The following is a 26,132-nucleotide window of genomic DNA, read 5'->3' as shown; positions in this document are numbered from 1 at the left end:
ATGGAGAAGGCCCCAGTGAAGCATATGCAACGACGGCCGCGCATGCAACACCCATCGTAAGGTACTAGCAGTTACTAACAATAATGTAAAACTTCTCCCTGCTTGCTCAATTATCACCGATTCTACAACAAAGGCAGGCATTGTGCTAGTCATGACATCTACACCCGCCGTGAAAATAATTTTGGATTCTAAAATAGCTATCCTAAACTTTGCCAATGGTTTAGCGTCCCCCAACACTCACCGCCGTTTGCATTTTTGGCAACCCCGACAATCTATCATCCTTATTGAGACACCCGCTCATGCTCCATGGCCCGAGGTCCCACTTTCCAGGCTAGGGATGAACAGTCTTCCTCAGATGTCGGGGAGTGCCTGCTGTCCCTTCGTGACATCCTTACCTAGCACCGCGAAAATAGGAGGACTTACGCACCCCCTGCCCCGAATCTTACAATAACACAAGCTGCCCATTGGCCCAAGCTACAAACGCGCACAGCCCCATACCCCATCCTTCTCCCTGCCCACTCTCCTGACCAGTTTTTTTCTTCCTGCAAGCTCTGTGGCAACCCTGGCGACTTTCTACAAGCACTATTCCCCTGCCCCTCATTCCCTCATGCTCCTTCACCAGAGATGGCCTTAGGTTACTGGGAGAAGCTACTTACCAGTACCTCCTATAAGGACCAGTGCAAAATCATTATATGCGCTCTCACTCGGATAGCCCTGCAAGGACTTTCCTTTGCTTTGTAAGAGGGCCCTCCGTTATGGACGGGGCTCTCAAATGCCGTGTAGGGGCAACGCCCCCACGCTCTGTAATATTGACAGCAAATGTTTCACCTTCACCACTGGACAGTAGTAGGAGAAATCCTTAGTGTGGTTAAGAGCTGCCGAGTTACGACGGATCTTTGTGGTTATAGGATGGGATGAAAGGATGTGCATTAATGAACCAGGGCTGATCCTATTGGAATCGTAAAATCGATGATGATAGGTGCACACACATGCAAGGAATGATGAAGGTGAAGTGCAGTAATGATGACATCTATATTCGCACCGGAACGTGTGTATAGTTCCTAGATATTAATTAATGAAACAACTGGGGATTCGATCGCAATATATAACTTTATTCGAAGATATTATTTGATGCGTACGATGCGCGAAGAATCATACAACTATTCTAGTGTAGAGGTTTCTCCGCGTGGATAAGCATAATCTTTCGGTCTACGATCTCTCCTCCATGCGCGGCGTCCCAGATCTTCTCTGTGAACTGTGCTATAAACTTGCGAAGGTCTTCTTTCCCCTCAGTATTCAGCAAAGGCTTGACGTGGTTGAATAGATAAAGATCATCTGAAAATAAATGCAGATGTTAAAGACCCGAAATTGCCATTGAAATTTCAATTGCAGCTTGACGTATTGGAATTACACGTTGGTCTTCTTCGAAATAATTAAAACCGTTTCTTATAAAGCAGTGAAAACTATTTACACACAGCGGATAAAAAAAGCTTTGCAAACGCTGTGTTTTCTGCCGCCCCTTTACAGCTAAATATTCAGTTCTAAGCGGTCGTATTCTTCAAAGTGTTCTGGCAATATAAAAACTTGTTTGTAGACGTGAAAAAAAAAATGGCCCACATTATCTAGCTTCTTCAGGTAGACATTTAGGCCGAATAAGGCTGGTGGCATAAGGGAAGCTGAAATGGTTTTCATATCGCATAAAATTCGATAGTTTTAAAGAAGATGCTTTATTAATCATTCGTTTCAATTTGTTTCTGAATTCTGTAGATAAGAAAAACCTAAATCGCTTGTTAAAAGCACCACGGGCACGCCCTCATCGCTGCCGGGAGCGGCGGGGGTGGGGTGCCGAAAATGGGAAACAGGCGGATGTGACCTGAATCTTGTAATGCCAACCGGAGCGTTTTGCACGCATACTTCGCTCTATTCCTCGCTTTAGGGATCAATGAATGAGCGCAAACGGCTGCTGGTGTCGTTTGTTTTCTCTAGTTAGGTCGTTCTGTGCTGAATGTTCCGCGAGTAAGATTCCAGGAGGTCAACCAGCAGATACGCAGCTGTTGCCGAGTGGGGCGCAGCGCGATTCGACGCCCTCGGACTAATGAGCCTCTTCTGCTCAGGTGTAAACTAAACGTCGTTCGATATTCTAAAATTATTTTCCTCTTAACATTAGAAAAGAAACATTCTTGTGATGCGTGCAGCACCTAGTGGCTATAAGCACGGCTTTCCTTTGTGACAACATCTGTGGTCCAGGCGACATGGTGCTTTATAGTTTCTCTGAGGATAAGAAACATTCGGTGAAGCGGATCTCTGTCCTGAAAAGGAACAACATATTGCCTTTGGAATCAGCTGTGTTGTGCACTGATTATTTTCGCTCCGATGACGATAATTGAATCTTGGCAGCAATTGCGGCCACTTGGGGTTCGAAATAAATCAGCGCAACTGAATTCCGGTGCCGTTATGTCGTGGTTCCGGCACCTAATCAGGTTAATACTATTGTTGCACGACTGGCTTCCCCGTCGTTACGCTTAACCGAGGATATCGAGCTTGATATTCGATTTGCGGCTCACTGTTGTTTACAGCTCGCCGCCGTTCTCGGCTACGTAAGCAGTTACCTATTAGGTACAGCAAACGAAATGCATAATGGGTAGAGTGAAGCTGCATTTGCAGTAGTCATTTATAACGAAGAATCTGGAATGCCTTGCTGGTCGCGGAAGAACTGCGCGCTCTAGCACCGTCCGAACGCAGCACTGCCTCCACACGCCGCGCCGGCCGCGCCTTTCGCAAGGAGTCAGTGAATCCCTTGCGCTAGAGTCACGAAAGCGTGCTGAAATTTATTGTTATCTTAAATAATAAGCCCAGTGATAACGGAATGTCAAAAATTAATCCTTATTGAGGCTCACTAACCCGTATGTAGATGCGGGTAGCAGCGATAATTGTGATACAAGCAAGATTTTCTTCACAGCTGTATAGCGGCAGTAGCCAGTGCGCCGCGTAGCATCCGACCTTCTTGTTTACATTAGCTCCCCTGCTAATGCGGCGCCGCAATTAATCAAATTTTCATTTAGGTGTGAGACAAAGTAAATTACTGAAGGCAGTTTTATGAGTAGCTCGTTTACTACAGCGCTGCTCAATCTCGAAGCGTCATCTGCTGTGGCGTCGAAGCGAAATAATATAGTCCTAGCGATGACCAGGGAGAGCGCTCAGGCAGAGTGCCCGCATCGCCGCCCTCGTTGCCCGGCACCGCTTCTTTAAGCTGACTTCATCTGCCCCTGCAGGTGATGTGAACGTGTCTGATTCTGTGATTCGGCTGAAGCCGGACCATTTTCGGCCTTGCGTTGAAAGTGCACCGCGCGAACTAGGCTGCGCAGCTGCAGCTGCAGTACGCGTGTGTGTGTCGTTGGGCCGTTTGTGGATACTCGAAGGTTGTATAAACTCGCTGTGAACTAGGATTGCACTGTATACAATGCCTGTTATGTTTATTGCTACTGAAATGTAATTTATAGTATAAAAGGCAATTGTTAAAGCAGGCCAGCTTGTGCGCTTTGCACAGTTAAGGGCATTTTTCCGACTTGCGCAAATGTGCTGATTTCGCTTCCGCTGTCGCCATACTTGAAAGCGTCTTTTGTATCGCCGTTTTCTGGAAATGATGCCTGCCAGAACACGTGCGGTAAGTGTTCCAAGGTGTTTTCTATTGTTAAATAACCAATAACATTTTAAATTGATCTCTCAACTCACTTGAAGCAACGCGCACGCAGCAGCATGGCATACCGAGCATGAAGTCATGATGGGCCCGACCAATTACGGATAATAGTGGCTTTGCTTAGAGGGCCGACCCGCTTGAACTTGTTTTCTTGTAAAAATTGCCGTTTTCGTTCTTCTCTGCCATGATTGGCTGCAGGTGTCCAGATGGCTATACGGATGATTTTTTGCGACGCTGGCACGGAGTGTTATAAAGACCCGGCCAGTAAAAACGTCGGCGCACGCTGTCATATTTGCGGGACACGCCGAGATGCAAGATGTCCAGCAGTGGGAGCATCACGAAATTGTTCCAGGATGGTGGAGCACAGATGTATCGGAACGACGATCAAGAGCTCAGCTCGATCAGGTCGCATATAGCGGCGGTATAGTGCGTCTTCTTGGAGTACAAACATGGCGAGGGCAGGATGAGACTGGCTGGTGGTCAGACGGTCGATGATAGACCGGAGCGCAGAGTCCAAGCGCTGTTCGTCGGCTATGTGGGTAAAGGCCGATAAAGACAGGACGCATTCGTCAATGTCACAATCCGTAGAGCTGGGAGGATGGACAGCGTGGCGGGACAGCCGCCTGCATCTTGGTAAAAGCGACCAGACTTATAAACCACGGAAAAGGTGTATTCTTGCAACCTTAACGCCCAGCGTCCACAACATCCAGTTGGGTCTTTGAGTGAAGAAAGCCAGCACAAGGCACGGTGGTCCGTGATAACAGTAAAGGGTTGGCCAAACAAATAAGGGCGGAATTTTGCAATAGCCCAAACTAGAGCTAGGTACTCCCTCTCTGTGATGGAGTAATTTTGTTCTTCCCTAGATAGTGACAGTTGGCGGCACGTCCGGAGCCGGCCCTAAACGATTTGTTCTGTTACTGCAGGTGCGCAACTACGTCGCAACAGTTTCAAGTGGTCATCGGACGTCGGATGCTCTTTTGCACGGATGGCTTCGTAGGTGTGGCAGCTCTGCTGAAAATACGTGGAACTTTTCCAGTTCTTCTTGACTTCGGTTCGCGTCACAAGATGGTGCTCTGATCAACAAGCGCCGTCATCGTCCCCATAAAAGCGTATCGCTTGCAAGCAGCAAGCGCAGTTGGCGGCACGTCCAGAGCCGGCCCTAAACGATTTGTTCTGTTACTGCAGGTGAGCTGGTTTCGCTGTAGCGACTTTTCTGTACATTCCATGCCGCCAACTGCAAAACTGCCATTTGCTTGATCTACCGCGTGTGTTCTCTTGTACGCATGTGTGATGGAGGGACAAAATTGTGCTCTATGTGGGGATGATTTTGCTGACGAAGACCGGTGCATGGAATGCTCCAACTGTTCATCGTTGTATCACCTCGGTCAGGAGTGCTCAGGCGTGGCTGAAGGCACATTCTCGTCGATGGGCCCGAAAAAGAGAGAAAAGTGGCGGTGCAAAACATGCAGATAAGCGGATTCTTCGCAAGGCAGTTCTAGCCAGTTAACAGCTATTGCTGAAAAGCTATCGTTGCTGGATTCTATTCGCGAGAAAGTTGAATCTCTTTCCCTGGTTCCGTCGAAAATAGACGAACTGTTGTGCCTCAAGTCCGAGATCGAAGTAGTGAAAACAAAAGTGCAGGAAATACACGACTCGGCTGACTTTCAAATAAATATGATTCCTTGCTGAAAGAATTAGCAACGCGAGAGAAACAGGTCACTGATTTGTCTTCTAGAGCGATGGTACTTGAGTATCAGGTCGCTTCTCAGGCAGCTGTCATTCAAGATCTTAGAGGCGAAATAAATGCCTCTGAACAGCATAGTAGGTCCTCAAACCTCGAAATTCATAACCTACCCCAACTTCCTAGTGAAAACTTGACTGCTACCGTTTCTGAACTGGCCGCTCAACTGGGCATTGATTCATTCCTGCCAGGTCATGTAGTAGCTTTGCACCGGTTGCCCAGGAAGAGCAAAACAGCTCCAGTTTTAGTGCGCTTCCTTTCGGCGGGCATACGTGACAGCTGGCTGGCAAAGCGAAAGAAACTGGAATCTCTGGCGAAGGAAAATGAGCCCTCGGTTTTCTTTGTCGAAAACTTGACGATATGCAACAGAGAACTGTTCTGGGAGACAAAGACTAAGGCCAAGGAGGCCGAATTCAAGTTCGTATGGGTGAAACATGGCAAAATTTATGCCCGTAAGAAGGAGGGCGACCCAGTTGTGCGCATAATGAGCCCTTGTGACTTGTCTCGGCTAGTCTTACCTCTTCTATTCCCTGCTTTGTCTGTTGTAATCTTTTTCCTTGATTCATGACTTCGTGCGAAGAATTTCGAGACTTTCCTTCTTTTTCTGTTCTTTTAAAACCAGGTGAAGGCGCATTCACTGTTTTTCATGTAAGCGTGCGTAGTATTCGCAAGCACTGGAATGAATTTTGTGTCCACGCTGGTGCAGTACGTGATATAGCTGATGTTTTCGTCTTAACTGAAATTAATATTTGGCCGGAACATACTGGTCTCTTTCAACTCCAAGGTTATCACAATCATTTTTTGACGCGCAAGGACGGCCGTGGTGGTGGAATTGCCATTTGCATTAAAAATGGTTGGATTTCAAGTCCTCTAAACATAATTTTCACAAGTGCTGAATCGCTAGCCCTTCGTATTCACACACAATCTTTTGCCACCACATTGCTCGCTATTTATAGGTCGCCAAATCAAAGTGTCAGAAAGTTTGTGGACGAATTGCGTCTGCTTGCTTTTCCATCTGGTCACGTGTGCATGATAGGTGATGTTAACATTGACGTGCTGAAGAAAGAACGACACATTGTAGCTGATTACTTGAACACGCTTGCTGACGTTGGGATAGAATCTATTATCAATCTTCCCACACGTGTCGAAATTTTGGGTACATCACTTGTGTCTTCATGCATAGATCACGTCAACGTTCGCACTGAGAACGACCAGGTATTTCAGTTTATTATTGAGCAAAAGCTATCCGATCACTTCTATGTTGGGTGTAGCTTTCTATCGTCTCAACATGCTGCAGCTAACAACGCAGTGTCACAGATAGAGGTTGTTGATAAAAGAAAGCTGGACTCGTTGTTGCAACGCTACGACTGGAAATCTTTCCTAGCAGAAGTTCCTGCCAGTCACCTCTATAAATCTTTTTTTGCCGTTTATGCGCAGACAGTGCACTCTTGCAAAAACGTAGTCGTCTTAAAGCAACGAAAGCCGGGACGTCCGTGGATAAATGGAAATGCTCTAACCGCGATAGCTGAAAAAGAACTAGCCTGGGCGCGTTGTCGTCGCTCACCTAATAATCAGTATCTTCGTGAAGCTTATAAAATGGCTCGCAATAAAGTCACTGCTGTGCTTAGGGGTGCCAAGCGACAGCACTTCCAAGGTAAATTTTCTCAATTTAGAAATAACCAGTCCAAGGCTTGGTCCGTGATTAACGAATTAAGGGGTCGTCCCCGGAAAGGCGCATACCAAACTATTGCCAAGAATTTCGGTCCACCATCTATAACGTTAGCAGACCAATTTAATTCCTTTTTCTCGTCTACTGCAGCAAGTTAGTCCGGTAACACGGCTAGTTATTGCATGCCACAATTGGTAGTTGAGTCTGCCTTCCTGCCTGAGTGTACCGAGGATGATATTCGCTATATTTTTTTTTAACTTAAAACAGCACAAGTCGGTTGGATTAGATGGTGTGTCTGTGGACGTCCTTCGCAGAAATTTCGAGGCCCTGAAGAATGTTCTTTTAGCAATTATAAATAACATTATAACCACGCAAGAAATTCCACCTGGCCTCAAGGAGGCGCTTGTAGTTCCTCTCTTTAAAAGCGGGCAGGTCAATGTTGTCACAAACTACAGGCCAATTTCGATACTTTCGTGCTTGAAGAGCATATTTTTCACGTAATGCAGAGCTTTATTGATGCGCACAACATACTGTCGCCTAATCAGTACGGATTTACTTGTGGACGTGGCACTAGATTAGTATTAGATGAATTAACCGATTACCTTAATAGTACTCTTGAAATTAGTGCATTCGATTGTGCATTATTTCTAGATGTATCAAAAGCTTTTGACTCCGTAAACCATAAAATTTTACTTCGTAAACTTCATAGCTATGGCTTCCGAGGGCCTTTCTTATCTTTCCGTGAGAATTATTTGCACGGTCGAATCCAAGTAGTAGTTCTCGGAAATATTAAAAGCAAACCTAGACAGTTGAGCGCTGGAGTACCCCAGGGGTCGATTTTAGCTCCCCTTTTATTCAACTTGTACGTTAATGATCTCAGTCAAGCAATTTTTCACTGTCGGGTGTTTCAATACGCAGATGACACGCTTTTAGTATCTCGTCATACTAATTACCATCAAGCCGTGGCTGAATTACAAACTGACGCTACAAATGTTATCAGTTGGTACCGTAATAACTTAATTTCTATTAACCAAAATAAAACTAAATTAGTATGTTTTCACGATCCGCTGAAATCTATTCCTGTCATCACTCCAGTGTTTCTTCATTCTCCTCTGTGTAACAACTGTTCTTGCTCTCCTATTCCATACCTCTCAAGTGTCAATTATCTCGGTGTTCATTTCGATTCTAACATGTCCTGGAACACTCACTTGGATAACGCTTGTGAAAGGCTGCACAGAATAGCCTGCCTGCTGTATTCTATTAAAGCACTATGCCCAATTTACGTAAGGAAAACAATAGCACATGCATTGGCGTACAGTGTGTTGAGATATGAAATTTGTTCTTTTTATTTCTGTTCAGTGTTTTGGCGCAATAAAGTTGATTCTTTACTAAAATCCATAATTCGGGCGGCGATGTATGGTGTGCACATTACTAACAATCCCGGTCTTTTTTTCATGCTCGCACATGCCCTCGTTCAGGCTGTTATTCAAAGAAACAGTAATCCTTTCCTATATATGGAACAATGAGTTCTGCCTCCTGTATGTCCCCACCAGAACATTACGTCCACGCGACCGCTTTACCTTACCAAGAGTACGGACAAGATACGGCAAACGTGTCCGTGCCTTCTATGTACCTGATGTGTTGAACGACCTTCCAGATAATGTTTTATCTTCCAGCACGCGGAAAGAAGTAAAATCTTATATCTTTGATCTGAATGTGTAATTTTGATTCTTGTTTTCTTTCTTTGTTTTTATTTTTTTATTTTTTTTTTCTTCCCCGTCATTTCTTACTGCCTTTCTTTAGTTTTTAGTTAGAGTCTTGTGCAATTGACTTACTGTGCCGCCCCTGGCTTGCTCCATTCTGCCGAGCGCTGAACCACAAGCCCATTGCTGGCTTGGGCAGGCTCGTATATATATATATATATATATATATATATATATATATATATATATATATATAGCGGCTGGCATATGCAATCACTCTGGTGCGGCCGTGGCGTCACTGAGCGAGGATAGCTCCAATGTCGTGACCACTTGTGTCAGTGCGAAGTTCGGTAGGGGCCGAAGGGTTAAAAAGGACCAAGACGGATGGATTGGTGAGAGCAGCGATAAGTTCGGAGAAAGCTACAGGATGGTCAGAGCCCCATGCGAAAGGGGAATCTTTTTTCAGTAGGATGGTGAGAGGGCGAGCAAGGGCTGCGAAGTTCTGGACGAATTGACGGAAATACGAACACAAGCCGAGAAAACCTCGAACATAACTATATGAACGCGACGTAGGAAAGGTACCAACAGCGCGAATCTTATCGGGGTCAAGCTGAACACCAGCAGCATTCACTAAGGGGCCAAGAACTTTGATCGCCTGATGGCCAAAACTGCATGTCTTGGAGTTGAGTTGACGGCCGGCGAGGTGAAATAGCTCCAGATTGGTAGAAAGGCGAGAGAGGTGGCTGTAAAAGTGGACGAGAAAACAATGACATCGTCTCAGTAACACAGACACGTCGTCCACTTGAACCCGCGTAGCAACAAGTCCATAATCTGCTCGAAAGTTGCAGGCGTCTTTCATAGGCCAAAAGACATGACTTTAAATTGGTAGAGGCCGTCAGGAGTGCAAAATGCTGTTTTTTCGAGGTCGCGTTCATTGACGGAGATTTGCCAGTAGCCAGAGCGAAGGTCGATAGATGAAAAGTTGCTGGATCCATGTAAGCAATCAAGTGCATCGTCGATGCGCGGAAGAGGGTATACGTCTTTTCTGGTCAACTTGTTGAGGTGGCGATGGTCGACACAAAATCTCCAGCTCTGATCTTTCTTCTTTACTAGCACAACAGGGGACGCCAAGCGACTGTTCGAAGGCGCAATGATGTCGTCGGCCAGCATCTTGTCGACTTCCTGTTGAATCACCTGGCGCTTGGAAAAAATAGGGGCGTGTGACTAGGGGCATCGTCGCCGTTGTCGATGCTGAGGGCTGCAACAGACGTTTGACCAAGAGGTGCAGTTCCCAAAATAAAAAAATGTCGCTATAAGAAATGAACAGCTTAAGGAGGGAGGCGGGAATACTTTGCTGAGCGGAGGCGAGGTGGCGTGGAGAGGTCTTCAGAGCAGAAGGAAATGTCCAGGCGTAGAATGTCGGTTGAGCAGTCAATAAGGGCTGAGTGAGCGGTCAAGAAGTCAAGGCCAAGGATCTGGTCATGGAGGTATTCTTGAAGAACGGTGAATAAGACTTGTATGTGACGACCAGCAATAGTTATGCGGGCAGTACACATGCCAAGCACGGTAGTGGGGATGCCATTGACGACACGAACAGTGAGCGAAACTGCCGGCGTCAGGACTTTCTTCAGGCGACGACGAAACGAGGAATCGAGAACAGAGAGTCGGGAACCGGTATCAATAAGAGCAATGACAGGAACACCATCCACAAGGACTTCGATGAAGTTAGATTGCAAGAAAAGGTCAAGAGAGGCTTTTCAGTCCGGGTCGAGAATGCGGTATCACATCCGGGAGCTGCATCTACCAACATGACCTCGTTGGTAACCGCTGTTGACGGAACGACGCAAGAGAGCGGCGGCGGGGACGCTGAGCCGTAAACGCCTGACGTGATGTCTAGCTTAGTCGAGAAAATCGCTGTGTTTAGAACATGCTCGTGATTCTTTCGCCTCTTTTATTTTAAAATTATTTATCCAGATAATTGCATGGCGAAAAGATCAGAACAGAGACGTGTAAAAATATATCAATTACTCTGAATGTTATTTTGTTATGTGTCTGCACAAAATAAACACTGCCTACCTCTAGTGGCCTTTTGGTGGCTTCTCGGAGATGCTCGCTGCAGACTATGCGACACGGCAGATAATTCTATTTGAAGCGAAACTCTCCATGACTCCCTTGTCTTCGTGTAGGCCAAAGAGGTTCAACGTAGTTCTGAGTGTGGACCCTTTGATAATATCCTTGCATGACAGGCACCCTGCTGCCTTCTTCGATGGCAGTCTCCTCCGGATGTGCGTTGTGCCTTCAGTGGCACAGAAGGGCAGTATTAATTTTCCGTCTATTCTACCCACAATAATTTACCTCGATCGATGCTCCACACTGCCAAGTGCCCCAAGCCATTACACAACCCGTTGTATCTCTCCCTCCTCCAGCTTCCTCAAATGCGGGCAAGGGCTTTCCATCTTTTCATTCTGGTACCTCTTACGTCATGACAGGTGGAGTGCTATTTGGTATGGCGGACAGGTGGCTGGCTACGACATTCAATGCGAGCAGTCCTCCAAAAAAGTTTCAAGCTTAAAGAGAAGACTGTATGGAACAAGCAGTTTCCAAGACATGCAGCTCCAGAAACTGACTCTTATGATTTGAGTTAATCCTTTTTACTCACCAAACATTTGTTCTTTGGTCAGGTTTGTAGAAGGACACGAAAGAACTTCACAGGTCAGGGGAATGAGCTTGGTGAACTTAAGGAGATCTGCGGCGTATTTCCTTGGGGACTGTTTATCTTGAACAGGACTTATCACAGGCATGCATTCTTCCATAACCTGCATGGTAGAAATATATCAGGTCAGGAATTGCATAAAGAACTGTTTTCTGCGTAATTCTCAGAACCTAATTCATCAGCATATGATGTTGTTGATACATTTTGAGCGTGAGCATAAAAGACCTCATGTCTGAAAAAGCTCCCCGTTTCTCCGACTGAATAAGGTGGAAACTTTATTTTTCCTTAAAACATAAAGGGGTGAGGGAATTGAAAAACGGTTGGAAAGTAGCGGGAGCAATATGAAAAGAAGAAATCATTCTCTTCATCCTCCAGCGAATAGAACTGAGGAGGAAACGGCGATTGGCAGGTAGGGATGACCAGTGAGGGTTAATATAAACGTGTAAAACAGGATGCAAAGAGAATAAATACTCCTGACACTTAAGCATATCTGCGACGTGAGTCGCAAAGATCACATCTGCTCTTTACGTATATTCAATGTTGAATAAAATGATTCATTCACTATTGGAGAAGCGATGGCGGGCTATAAAACTTGGTGCTTTGTTCCTGAACAATTGTCGACTGGTTTCGTTGAAACCACTTGGGCTTTTTCTTTTCATATACGATTTGATGCTATTTGCCATTTAATATGCCAACGTTCTTGTAACAAAGACAATTTCTGTCTTCGTTTGGCTGCCAAAATTTAATGCGTCAAACTTTTGATTGTGTGTGTATGCTGAGTGAACGCCAAAGCACCCAGAGGGCAACTGAAAGAGAACTATCTAAAGGCAGTTACCAAAGCTCAAGTAGTTCATAGACCACTGGTAAGTGCTCTTATAGCTCAGATAAATATACGAGGTGAGGTGAAAAACTACACGCATGGTGAAGTACACGAGTGATCGTAAACTTCGTACAAGTTTTTGTGACAATATTTTGCATCTTTCTTGTAATGCTATTAAGGCTATGCGCAAAAAAGACAACACAAAAAACAGAGGCAACGACAGGACGAGCGCATAGCCTTAATGGCATTACATGATTCAAGCCAACTAGCCCGACAACAACTCTTGTTGAGCATCTTTCTTGTTTTAAAACGTTTATAACAGTATTTAGAACAATGAATATGGTTTCTTGATAGTCTGAACATGACTCCTCTTTGAATAAGATAAATGTAAAGTTCATTGAATATCTTATTCTCCGCCTGCAGTCCGAGACAAAATGGAGCAAAGGGTGGTTCCTGAACCATAAAGTTTCCGACCGCTCCTACGACTTACCTGGGTATACTTTGCGAAACGCGGAGATTTGGTCATCTCCTTGTAGAGCTCATGTATCTGGGATCCTCCCAGCATGACCAGCAAGAACTCACCACCAGGAGCGAGCAGTTTTTCGAAGTTGCGCATGGCCAAACGCTTGTCTTTGACCCAATGCAACATGGAGAATGAGTAGACCCTCTGGAACTGGCCCTGGTCACGCACGAATCCTTCCACATCTCCTACGATGTCCAAGACCTTGTATTCAATCTTTGGATGCGCGTACTTCTGGGACGCAAGCTCTATCAAGTGTTCCGAACGGTCAACCGCAACGAGCCGCCGGCACGGAGTGCAGTGGGGGAGCAAGTGCCTGCATAGACCAGGGTCATGTAATCCAAAATAATTGCCATTAAGAAAGATTTCGGTTGCCTAATCTTCTCATTCCCCATTTTTTCTGTTCCATATCAGGGGCACTTTGGTATTTAGGGGATAGATTTAGCAGATTTGGCTGCCAGAAGCACTGACCAGTACAACAAGGTACATGGGTCTACTCTTTTGCGACGCTGCGCACGTTCACGTTCACATCATTTATTGCTTGTCATCTGGAACAATCATTGGCACGAATATAACAGAGGAACAGAAATATTCAATTGAATCCCAGATCCTCTAATCATTTCTACCATTTAATCACCCAGAAAACCTCTCAGAACTTTATTTGCTGGGCAGGGTAGATTCCCTTTCTATTAAATAAATTTTACCTATCATCATCTTTTTTTTTTTGTTGATGTGGTATTTTATGTGAAGACGTCCATCACTATTTACAAGGTTGCTCCACTACAGCTACTTTGATTTCTCGTTTAAAGTCACTATGTTCATAGGAGATTACGCGGGACATTTACGTCTCTCTTTTCATAAATCCCGCTATTTGTAAAGTTCAGATCCCAATGGTTCACCAAATAAGCAACAATATTCCCAAATATCACACTGATTTTCCAACTTCATATTTTTATTTCTGTTCTGAGTCTCTCGTCAGCATTCTTCCCTATTTTAGGAATATTCTTTTTATGTTATTACCTTTGTTCGTAGTTTGAATGCACCCCTTTTTAATCTTCCATTTCATAACTTGAATAATTAGGTAGTGATTTAATGGAAAATGTGGCTTATCTACTTATTATTTTGAACTTGTTTTCTGTTTGTCTTCTATTATTCTTTTTATCTGATCAAGCCCTCGGTTCCTCATAGGCTTTGTGGGCAAGTTCTCAGTTTGCTTCTCTTTACGAGAACTTCGACATGATCTACGCCATTGCCGGCATATTTTGTTACGGCCAAACTTCCGACTCGGTTGTTCATCATCACCAGCTGAGACTCGTTGATTCCGTGCTTAAGGCCGACTGTGTAAGGAGCGAGGGTCTCGCTGGAAGGTCCTGAAGACCCCCTACCACGCTCTGCACAGTGAAGGGCTCCGTGCTCATTTGCCGAGCATGAGTGCTTTTGGCATGCCTTATAAGCTCGCCTTGAGGTGAAACATGACTACGGCGTGCAGTTTTGAGCCACGCTTGACGAAGGGATATGTCATTCTATGGCACTGTGCTTACTTGTTACATGACGGCGGGGCGGAGATCTGAGCGATTCTAGCCAGCTGAATTTGCCTTATTGCAGCAAAGTCATACTGACACAAAGTACCTTTCCTCACCAAAGCTACAGCCCGAATGAATGATAAAGGCTGTTAATGGGCATGGCCTTTCCAGCGCATCTACCGCCTTCCTCATTCATATTCTACACTTGGCTGCAGTTTGTGCTGCATTGAAATATTTTCTGATCTGAGCTCTGTTGCATTACTTATCTAATAATTGTTTTCAACTTTGTCATTTGGTATTAACTAATATTATTATGATAATTTTTCCCTCCGTTCATCTCATTTTGACCACGTATTTTGTATACATATATCCGCATTTTCCCTTTTCGTATTACCGTAATTTTTTTACATTGACCGCTTTGTTATATCTCTGCATTTGAGGCATTATTCTTTTGATATACTTATGGAACAGTTTTCTCCCACTCGATTCGGGCAAAATTTTATTGTATAAATTCACAGTAATGAGTGTCTTCCCAAGCTGTCAAGGATTTCATGCGCATTGTTTTCTGTATCTTGTACCTCCATTATGTTTTGTACACATGACACTTGTAGCGCAAGTTTTTCTTACATCATTGCAGACTTTGTAACCACTTTCTAAACTTTCTTTTTCAGTGCAGTAATGTGCCTAGTATGTTCAATTTAAAAATTATTTCGTTATATTGGCTAATTCTTCATGAGCAAGAAGGTCGTTTCGTTTACCATCAACAGTCTGATTTTCTTTTTTATATAATGTTTTTATTGTGAATGTAATTAGGTTAGAACGAATATTCGGCTCGTCCTGACTTTACTGGGATTGTAAATACATATATACATATTTTCTTCATGTTCTTTTCTCCCTCACATCAACGGTACTTGCTGTATCTGCTCTTGCTCATACGGCCATTAAATACATCTTTTTCTTTCCTTCTTCAAATTTTGTATTGTTTTCTTAGTTTTTCTCTATTTATGGTTTTATTGCTAGGTTTTTCGTTGTGTTTATCGCTTTGTGTGAGTTTGTTCATCTTCTGTAATTTCTGGTTAGTGACGGATGTTTTCTTCCGTGGTGCCGCCTTCTTTCTCTTTATATTCGTTGCCTTTCTTCTGTCATTTTTCTGTCTTTCTATGATCCGTTCTGTATTTTACAGAACTGTACAAGACTGTTTATATATATATATATATATATATATATATATATATATATATATATAGAGCGAAGGGAACGCTTCATTTAAAGAAACATTTTATTGGACTCAACGTTTCGACCAGAAGCTGGCCTTCATCAGGAGTGTACGTTAAATATTCTCCCATCCTATATATATATATATATATATATATATATACAAGCCGATCAATTAAGGGGAAATGAGGGTGCTCGTTATAATACATGAAGGAAAGAAGCCAACAGTCGGCGAGGCCAAGGAAAGCGTTGGGGATGGTCCTTTTGTCTTTTTTTTTTAATGTTTGCTTAGATAATCACAGAAATTACTAACGAATCTGTTAGGGGAAAGATAATTAAACGCAAAGTAGAAGAAAAAACAACGTGCCGATGGTGGGAACCGAACCCACGACCTCAATGACATCATAAACGAACGCCGAAAGCATGAACCACTTATGGCTTTTGCCTTAATATATTGATACGGACGAGGCAGGCGGAAGAAGCGGGCAGTGGCGCGGGCAGGAGCTTTCGCGCTAGACCCGCCAGCAATTGATTAAAACGTCATCTCATTCAGAATTCAGCTTGGGCTTGTTGGTTATGGTTTTGCGCTGTTACTTCATGGTCATCTCACTGTCATCGAACATCTCTCTGTCCTCTGTTCTGTTTTCACCGGCTTTCCGCCATGTAGCATTTGGTTGGAGGTGTGGGGCACCTCATCATCACGCCCTCATTTTGGTCCGGAGCTTCGGCGCCCTGCAACGTCTTATGCCGTGAGCTGAAGGTTAACAGGCATCGCATGGCTGCCAAAATAGTTTGTTGGACGAGTTGGTAAACATCCATTGTTAATTAAAACAGCGCGAACAGGAAGACAGAAGACAAGAGAAAGGAAGCCACAGGACAAGCGCTTGTCCTGTGGCTTCCTTTTATCTTGTCTTGTGCCTTCCTGTTCGCGCTGTGTTTATTAACGATGGATCGCATGGCTCGTCCCCAGCCTGTCGGACCCAAGGCCTTGCCCTTCTTCCCCCCTCCGTCCCCAGCCCCGACTACAAGACACGATGGAGACTGACCCGAGACGCCACCCACACGACCACAAGACACAGCGAGAGAGCAGATGACGACATGACCCTGTAAGGATCTGTATTGGGTCCTGTTTTGTTTTCCATTTTCGTGAACGACCTACCGCAGGCCGTTCAATTTTCAAAAGTCTTTATGTATGCAGATGACACTGCTCTTTTGTTCACATCTAAGTCACTCTTGGGCCTAGAAAATACGATAACGTCCGAACTGTTTAATGTTTCAGAATGGTTTCGTGCTAATAAACTAACAATAAATGTAGATAAAACTAAATATGTAGTATTCCACTCCAAGAGAAGAAACATTGACCCTAGTACGATTCACATATCTCTAAACAACGATTGTATTCAGCAAGTTTGTTCTTTCAAATACCTTGGTATCATCTTTGACCAACACTTGCACTGGCAAGAGCAGATAGATAAGCTATCTAAAAAGCTAGCTTTCAGTTGCTACGCGCTTACTAAGGCGAAAAGGTATTTCCCGTACACCATACTACGTTCCCTGTATTTTTCGTTATTTCACTGCCACATCAGCTACTGCTGTGAATCTTGGGGACAAACGTACAAAACTTATCTACTTCCCTTACAGAGACTGCAGAAGAGAGCATTGCGTATAATATACCGCGTATCTTTCAACTGCAGCAACAATAATTTATTTACAGAAAATCGAGTACTTTCTTTAGAATCAATGCTTAAATACAAAATCTGTGTATTGGTAAATAACATCATTAATACTAGTATTCCTCTGCCACTTGACATTTTCTTCTTGCCATCTCGCAATACAAGACACGCATTAAATGGCAATTTCAACCTCCCTGCCTGCCACAATGTGTACGGAGAACGTTTAGTACAATTTTCTGGAGCAAAACATTGGAACACGTTGCCTATTAATGTGAAACTAGCAGGTAACTTTAAAATGAGTTGTAAAATGTTCTTTATTAACAGCCAAGGAGAGTTATGATCCCCTCCCCGCCCTCCCCCCCCCCCCCATTTTTTTTTTTTGTGTGTGTGCGCTTGCGTTTTGTATTAATTGCCTATGAATTGCTTGCTGAAAAGTATTTTTCTCCGTGCCTGTTGATTCTTTTTGCTTGTCTGTTTTAGTCGTTTTTTTTTGTATGTGTGTGTGTGTGAGTGTTTGTATGCGCTCATTACGGCTGCCTGACCAAGTTTATTCTGTACTGGACCGTCTACTAGCCCCTCGGCTATCGGTCCAAATATTCTTTATGTATTTCGTTTCCTACAAATAAAGATGACTTTGATTGATTGATTGATTGATTGACCCGATTTGCCAACCTGAGACCCCGAAGACCCAAGACGCCACCTCACATGAACACAAGACCCCCGCCCATGCTATGGGGTACGTGTCTGGACCTCGGCCATCGGAACTTGGAGACCAGTGGTCGGAAAGCATATTGGGCCAGGCTTCATCAGAGGATCATCGCGGCGGCAAGCAGTTGTCTTCTTCCTCTTCTTCATCAGCCATACAGTCACGCCCATCATCATGTCATGGAGTCATCAACATCTAGAAACTTCCTCGTCCACGACCGGGGTGATCGCTCGGTGGCTCCGGGTAATGATACGGACGAGGAAGGAGGAAAAAGCGGCCAGTGGTAAGGGCAGGAGCGCTCGCGCTAGGCCCGCCAGCAATTCAATAAAACGTCATCTCACTTTCATCTGTACTCTGTTCTCCTGTTTTTATCGGCTTGTCGCCATGCAACAATATCTTAATTTGTATATAACCCTCATGGTTGCGAACATACTTACAGGTGAACACTTTGCAGCCGTCAATGTACAGAGTTAGTGAGGATGCGAAAAATGTGTTAAATGTTGCTCAAAAATGTATCTAAGGCTACGCTCTGAGCAGTACAGTCTTCTGCTATTTTCTCACGGATATTACAATTATTCAGTGCAAGTGGAGATCGTTAAAACCCTTAACTGGAGTGCACAAAACAGAAATGACTCTAGGCCATCAGCATACCAAAATGCTCACGACAATAAAATTACTTCATAATTTTATTGTCCTCACTCATAAGCCATATAAACAGGGGTACGAAATCGTTGACGCGCATAAAAAGTTTAGTAACCGTGATAAAAATTTCAGGCGTAATTTTTTCACATATTGTTTACATAGTCAAAATAATCAATATACCCACCGATCATCCCTCCGGTGGCTTTCTGTTTTGGGGCTGTAATATTCAATAGCCCACCTCTGTTTTTATGGCAGTCTGACTTGCTTTTCTTGAGTGCAGATAAACTTCAGAAGCAACTTTTTGTTCATGTCGGAAGCTTAGATAAGTTCTACAAATATGTTGAGAGACGTATTATTCAATATTTCATAGCTGCATCAATGCAATTTAAAACCGCACCGACTGCTTTTCTAAGGATACTCAATTACGCGCTGTGAGCACAGCCAAAGGTTCAGAAGTAAACATTCGGCATGTTATCGAATCTTACAGCTTCTATGTTACTAATAGGATCTTATGATATTCCATAGTTACTTCACAATTATTTAAATAAAACGCAGCCTATCGGTTTTCTATTGAAGTTTTCTACTCGCTTCGAGAGCAGAAAAATATCCAACATCAATGTTTTTCTACCCATTTGGTGCCCAGTTAATTCCAAGTAACGTGTCCTTAATAGTATAATCTCCCTCCTCTGCCTCAGAATAAACAATATTCCAGAATCATGAAGTTTAAAAAGCCTTGAAAAACCGTTTTCTGTTTAACTCAGTCGCTCTAACAGCTTTCAAGCTGTTTACATGATCATTTTTTTTATTAACCTTGCGTTTTACTGCCGAAATAGTGTCACAATGACAATTACGAATTTCAGGACCGGTCTGTAGTCTTGGAGAGTGAAGCACTCTCCCTCACCGCATTCCTTTTTCTTGGGACTGCATGGCGATCGATCACCATCCTCGGTTCTCTCGCTACCCCGCCTACTTTAACTCTCCAGGAGCGCCAATTAACCGGGCAGCCTCCAAGATCTACTCTGAAAAAAAAAAAAAAACCCACCCATCCCTGGCCCAGCTGCCTTGACCCTGCACAAAAACGTGATTGACGAGAACCTCACGAAGGCGCGAAACAAAATAATCACGTGATCACCTAAATATGCCTGTACAATGACAATATTTGAGCATCACAATTTCCCAATGATTTTAGCGGCCTATCTTGTACTGAACTTGTTATCAGTTTACTGAGACAACAATAGAACCCTTTTGAGGGAAGGAAGTCTGCAATCGAAGAGAAAGACGGGGTGGTAAATATACAAAAGCTTTGAGTAGTTTAGTTTTGAGGCTAATCACGAATTGCCGTGTGATATTCTGATGGCCCATAGTGTTTCTTACTTTCAAATGAATGTTATTTAGCCTAGCATAAAATTTTGCGAAGAGAACATTGCGATAGCGGTGCATCTGGATCAACTGCAGAAGTTTGCAAGCCAACGACATTATGTGAAAGAACACGATGTAGAAAGAAAGCTTCCCGTTAACCAACTTCGCACAAACGTATCCGCATGACCTATGGGTAGTGTATCTGAAATCAGGGTTCCAAGAGGTGATTTTGAAATCCACGTCTTTTTCACGCATATAGGATGCTCGTCGTTAAGGATGGCGACAGCGAGTCGTGCACGGGAGCTGCCGCTTTTGACTATCAAGGAAAGAAATCCCAACCGAAAGATATGGAACGGTGACGATCCGGAACAGCGACGGGGAGGGGTGGCGTGACTGGAAATGACCATCACAAAAAAAAAAAGGCCAGAAAGGAACGCGGGGTTGATCAGCCGGTTACCAACAGCGCTCAACGGCGGGCCATTGGGAACAAAAAATTACCTGTGGTTTAGATTGTTGTTGAATCAGGAGTTACGCGAGAACGATCAGCGTGAATAAGCTAAGGTTCGACTTGAAAGTAAGGATATGGCTTTTGCATTTAGTAGTTTACTGTATGGTTTCAGCTCTATTTATGCCATAGGGGAATCACTTCATATATGAACACCCCTTGCCTCTCTTCGTGGACCCTTGTCGTTCGGGTGTAGAAGACTTCTAGTAGAATGACATCTTCTCTACGTGGAACTCCGGAGCAGACCACCGTCACAACGCTCGAACGAACATTATGTCCTAGCAACTCGCTGTTTTCGTTCTCCTCTACCAACTACCGAGTTATCTGTCTTTTTTTCATTCTTCGCTCTTCGGACAGGCACGGACAAGCACCTGAGAGGCACGGACAGGTACGACTAATTGGCGTGACTCTGGCCACTGTAGCTCTCGCTATAAAAGGTTCAAGTGGCTCTCGCATGGGTCGGTACACTCGAGGAGGCCGTGCGGACATCTCTTCTTGCGAATTTGAACGGAGTGACAGAAGGGGTCGTCTCTGACTACGCTTCTCCAATTCCTATTGCCGACGGCGCGCGGCGGCACTTTTGACATTGGTGTCCATGAGCCGCCGGCAGACACTGAGCTCCTCTTGTGTCGCCATCTATACCGCCAAAACGGCTTCCACGTCACCACCACTTCCAAACCATTTCGAGGGGCGTGCATGCAGGAGTGACAGTGTGTTCATGTGACATTGAAGTGAGAAGGACACTCCCTCCCTGACTAGCCGCCCTTCGCCTAGGGAACCTGGGGAACATGAACCCTATAAAACTATCTGTGTGTGTTTTCGGGCGTCGTTGTTGTTCGCCGCTCCTTGAAAAATGTTAATAAACGAAGTGTTTGTCCTTCAACTTCTATCTCCTTCGCTTAGTGACACTCGTGGGTGGAGAGGGCGTCTACGCGGCCGAGGACCCGTCCAGCGGCACCCGAGTCCCACTTCTAACACTGTCCTGTTCCAGGAGTTCAAATCTTGGTGGGAATTTCCAAGTTGCGCACTGCTCTAAGCTGAGGCTGCTGACCGTATACAGCTTCATAAGGTACCGTTTCAGTTTAGCTTTGCATTGAAGGGTTAAAGAGCGTAGCCTGTCGGCTGGAGATTACGAATTACGAGTTATTATTACGAATCACCTTGTTTGTTATTGCTGCAACATAGAGCCATTGGAGACTGCAGCGCTCGGTTCATCTGCTCCATGAAGCTTTTTGGTTGCGGAAAATATGCCAAGAAAATTTGTGGAAGAATCGAGACTGATTTATTTTAGGATACTTATCTTACAAAATCTCAGCGACATATTTCACAGCAAGATTGGGAACTGAAACCACCTCTAAAAATTTGTGAAGATAATTGACAGCCGGTAGTATATGCCGGTTGCCCGCTGCCGCCCTTATGTGTAATTCTGGAGCCTTGTTACCTAACGCGCATACTTTCTCTTCGTTTGCTGCTTTGTGAACGGACAGGTTATTGCGGAATTATTCATTGCGACTATGAATTGCCGGCGGTATACGTAGTGGCAAAATTTACAGACATTCCATACCATCTCAAAACAATCCAAATCAATTGAGTGGTAACCTTCAGCAGAGTGGTAACTTGCAGCGGTTGCTGGTAACTTTCAGCAGTGGACAATTTTGTCCAGCGTATGTAACCATGTGCTATGCACCTTGTTTGCCTCGCTAGAGTACAACCGCAACAAGGCTGGCGTCTATGTCCACCATTGCGTGTAGGTTTCTTAGAACTGACAGCAGATCGCGCCCAGTTAGCTAGCTGTTTTATGAATATCTCGAAATCTTCTGGCTAACCTCTTACTTCGTAAAACATTCTCGACCCCTGACGCCAGAGCAACCTCCATGTAACTATTTTTAATATACGTTTTCCCCACCACCACCTCCTTCAACGTATTTGTCAGACGGCTTCTGTGTAAGCAAATGTGGCAACAAATATAAGGAGATAGGAAGTCGTGTCAAGGGACGTCTGCACATACTCTATGTATTGCCGAGTATAAGATTGTCTGTGACGGTCGCTACTCGTTCAGTAACCGGGGAATGTCATTTGCAGAAATCCTGCAGTCAGAATTCAAGATATCGGATAGACCAACTCTCGTGGTGCACCAGGAATCCAAGTTCATCAAATCTTATAAGGACGTTAGCTGGGAATTTGAGAAGGCCAGATCCGCACTTGCGGACAATTAATGTTACCCAGTAAGACAACGCAGGCGTGGCCTTTTAGATAACCGAGCACCTTGTTCACTAGCATTGCGAGGCGCTTGGAGCAGTGCGTAGTCCGAAAAGCATACAACTAAACTATGTGTGCATAGTCCAAAAGGACTACAGGAAGATGTCATATCATTATCGTCGGCGGCGAAGCTTACCTACCAATATCTGGAGCGTATGTCGATAGACATGAAGAATTGGGCTCGTCGGTCAAGGTCGATTTCGTCATCTTTACGCAGAAGGGGGTAACAGCGGTGAGGAGAGTGATTATTGAGCCCCCTGTAGCCTGTACAAACTCGCAGAGTGCAATTTGCGTTCGTGTAAGAACAATCGACGCTACCCTTGAGCTAGACGATGACCTCACAGCGGCAGTGGCTAGAGTCTCGCCCGCCTGGGCAGCACTGTGTTCATGCTCTGCTCGGTGACACAGCCGTAAAGATATGGGTGGCCGATGGTCGGCCAGCATGCGGGGCACAGTTCCTAGAAGCCGGGATTATTTTATGAGAAAATGGAACAGTGTCGCTGCAGCAGGGCTGTCAAGTTTCCAAGGTCAACAACCTCGCCTTTAGAAAGGCCGATCGTCGGGAGACTCTAGACAATGAGGCACGTCCCTATGGTAGATGGTAATATCCATGTCGACGGACAGGACCTCTAAGGTGAGGCGCATCCGAGGAGAGGTCAATTGGCAAGTCTCCAAACACCGGAAAGGCCTTGAGGACCATGCTGCCGGCTTCTACCCGTATGCTGAAATGCACTGTGCCAGCAGAAAAAGAGCGTGCTCCAAAGCCCCTGAATGGACAAGCTATAAGGGCCGGCGTGGGATGAAGCAAAGCTGTGCGCGCAGCGCCGGTGTCGACGAGAGCCGCCTATTCTCCGTTGCCATCGAGATGAATTAGCTGGGAAGGAAGATGGTGGATCTGGAAGCGGATCCATGCACAGGTAACTATGAGAAAATCTCTGTATGTGTGGGTCTGTCCCCTTATGAAAGCCGCTTATAACTTCACGCTTGGCACACTTCACTGCGGTGTTTATTTAAAAAGTTGAGTAATAAATGCTTTTATGTACAGGAGCGATGGAGAGAATATTCACTGGTGCATGCTGAATACGAAAGGACACAGCGAATACGTGATGATGTAAGAAGTAAATTTAATACGCCGAAAAATGAAAAAAGAAAATAGAAATGCAAAAATAAGAAAAGACAAAATCTCGATGACATATTTGTGCTCTCTCTTTCAAGCACGTAAACTGCCTCCTGTGCCCCCTTTCATGTTTTTCTTACATACCTCGTCAAGTACTTCTGCGCTTATTTAAAGTTCCTTTCCACTCTCTTCAGCGACAAAGACGTATTATTCTGCACATGTAGCTAAAGCCTCCAATTCCCAGCTTCCCTAGGGGCCTCGGAAAATTCGAGCAGCTTCAAGGCGTGAGGTGCGTCTTCTGGAGTAACCTCCTCTGGGCCCACCTATAGGAGCATTTGCCAAGTTATACATTCTCCAGTCGCAGGAAGGACCATACTAGACTCCATGTAACGGCTCTCGCACTAACCGCTCCGGCGAAATTGAATTCGAAGACGCAGTGGCAATGCAACTGGCAGTCCAGAAGCGCTACCCTCCAGCCGTACAAACATGCCATCCTTTAGTCGCCATCCACCCAAATGCTGACACAACTCCACCTTCCGGATGTACCACACGAAACACACCCACTTACCCATATCTGCCTTTTTTTAACCATTAGTTAGATAAATATTTGGTGTTTATCTTAAGCTGAACGAGTTTTTTTTTTTTTTTTTGCGGTGGAGGTGCTGGTATTATAACGGTTCTTATTAGTGGGCGTGCTAGGCCATAGAAATTGGTGTGTGTTTTAGGGGCGCAGATCAGAACTTTGTGACCAGTTTTAGAGGATTCTAAGCTTTACCGGGCTTTTAATTTGCTCACGCTGAATTACTATTACTTCCTGCATGAAGCGCGAGAGGCGGTTCTGCAGCAGCGTCATCATAAAACCGTGCCATACTTGAACGTGAGGTCTCCGATTCCGCATCCGATGTCGATAAATTGTTGCTGCTCCTGGTCGTGGGTTACGAACGCACCGTGGAACCCGTCCAGGATGGCTGCATTGGCACTTGTGTAGCGCTCAGAACGAGCCTCGAACACTTCAGCTTCATTTAACTCTAGCAGGGCTCTCGCCTCTGACGGCTGATTGTTTCCCAGTGGCTGCGACATTCTGAAAACGAGAATATGCAGTAGTCGGTTATTAACAGGCTCTGAGCAATGCTGCCCCATTTTTCGCACGCTAAATGTGCAGACCCGGTTTTTATGTTTCACCATGCTGTCCATTCGTATAGAAAGAAAACGATAAGTAACTCAATAGGCAGTTAGAAATTATAACAGTATGTTTAGAATAACGGCCTGGGGGGCCGGTTGGCGCATGATGGAAATGAACAGCGGCGCAACACGGAAACGGACACGGACAAGAAAGGGACACCACAAGCGCTTGTGGTGTCCCTTTCTTGTCTGTGTTCGTTTCCGTGTTGCGCCGCTGTTCATTTCCATTATAATAGTATGTGCCTGAGAGGCACACGTGGCCCCTTACTGAAGCTGTATTGTCGCCTGTGTGGAGCGAAGTTCAAGCTATTTCGAAAAGTTAGCAGTGTGGCCGTTCTTTATTTAGAAGATCAAGGATTTCCGCAAGCAGCAACTGTCACGAGGTTACGGCTCTTTTTTTTACATCTCCCTTGACATGAAAGTGTGGCGGCTATGAACATGTGACTACGAAGCTCGCTTATTTGGCTGCAGTAGCATATCACCTCACAGGACGGTTGCGATTCGGAAGCGAGAATGTTTGAGTCTTACCTTCGGTGTGAAGGCAAATAATTTTGAGGAGACATCTATTTCTGTCGCTGTCAAATAGACGGGTATAAATCTGAAGCTTATTTCAAAATATTTCAAAAGATCACTTATAGCACTGATAGGTAATCAACAGTTTAGACAAGATGGGGTTAGTATGCCAAGATTAAACACTTGTACGAGTCCGGTATCATATACCATTGCAGATTGAGGTATTCGAAACTGGCATTTTCCTTAAGCGGACGCAGCGAAGTTCGTTAGGCCTTTTATAAGTGTGTACCCCTCAGAAAGCCGGGCACCGCAACGAACTGTTCCCATGCACCCATCCTTATCTGGCAGTGGGTTTTATACCAACGGTGTCCCGCAGCCGAGGGGGATACCGAAGCCCGTTTCCATGCGTTGCCTCCCAGCTTGTCACATCTCGCTCCCTCGTCTCCCATTAATTTGAGGAGGGACTTCGGGGCTCTGCCACCGTCAACCTAGGAAAGCTCACTTTAAAACCAGCCAAGAGACAAAACGCCAAAAGAAGCAACAGAGAAGAAAGACAGAAGAGCGCCCTGTCCTGT

The 26,132-nt window shown here is 44.8% G+C and overlaps 1 protein-coding gene across 1 annotated transcript; it reads right to left on the bottom strand.

Annotated features, from left to right (window-relative positions):
• Positions 1-1,104: 1,104 nt before the first annotated feature.
• Positions 1,105-24,942, bottom strand: LOC146209620 (4-vinylphenol methyltransferase 2-like). The gene is made up of 4 exons (XM_084580706.1): positions 24,734-24,942; positions 12,834-13,179; positions 11,470-11,626; positions 1,105-1,335 (listed from the first exon to the last, which is right to left on the bottom strand). Exons 1-4 carry the CDS (start codon positions 24,940-24,942, stop codon positions 1,166-1,168), a joined length of 882 nt encoding a protein of 293 aa, XP_084436832.1. The 3' UTR covers positions 1,105-1,165.
• Between the last annotated feature and the right edge of the window lie 1,190 nt (positions 24,943-26,132).

This window comes from Amblyomma maculatum, chromosome 1 (assembly GCF_055883805.1).
Source record: "Amblyomma maculatum isolate TAMU_Amacu chromosome 1, ASM5588380v1, whole genome shotgun sequence".
Taxonomy (NCBI): domain Eukaryota; kingdom Metazoa; phylum Arthropoda; class Arachnida; order Ixodida; family Ixodidae; genus Amblyomma; species Amblyomma maculatum.
Note: the sequence above shows the minus strand (reverse complement) of the source record. Positions and strands in the feature narration are given on the sequence as shown.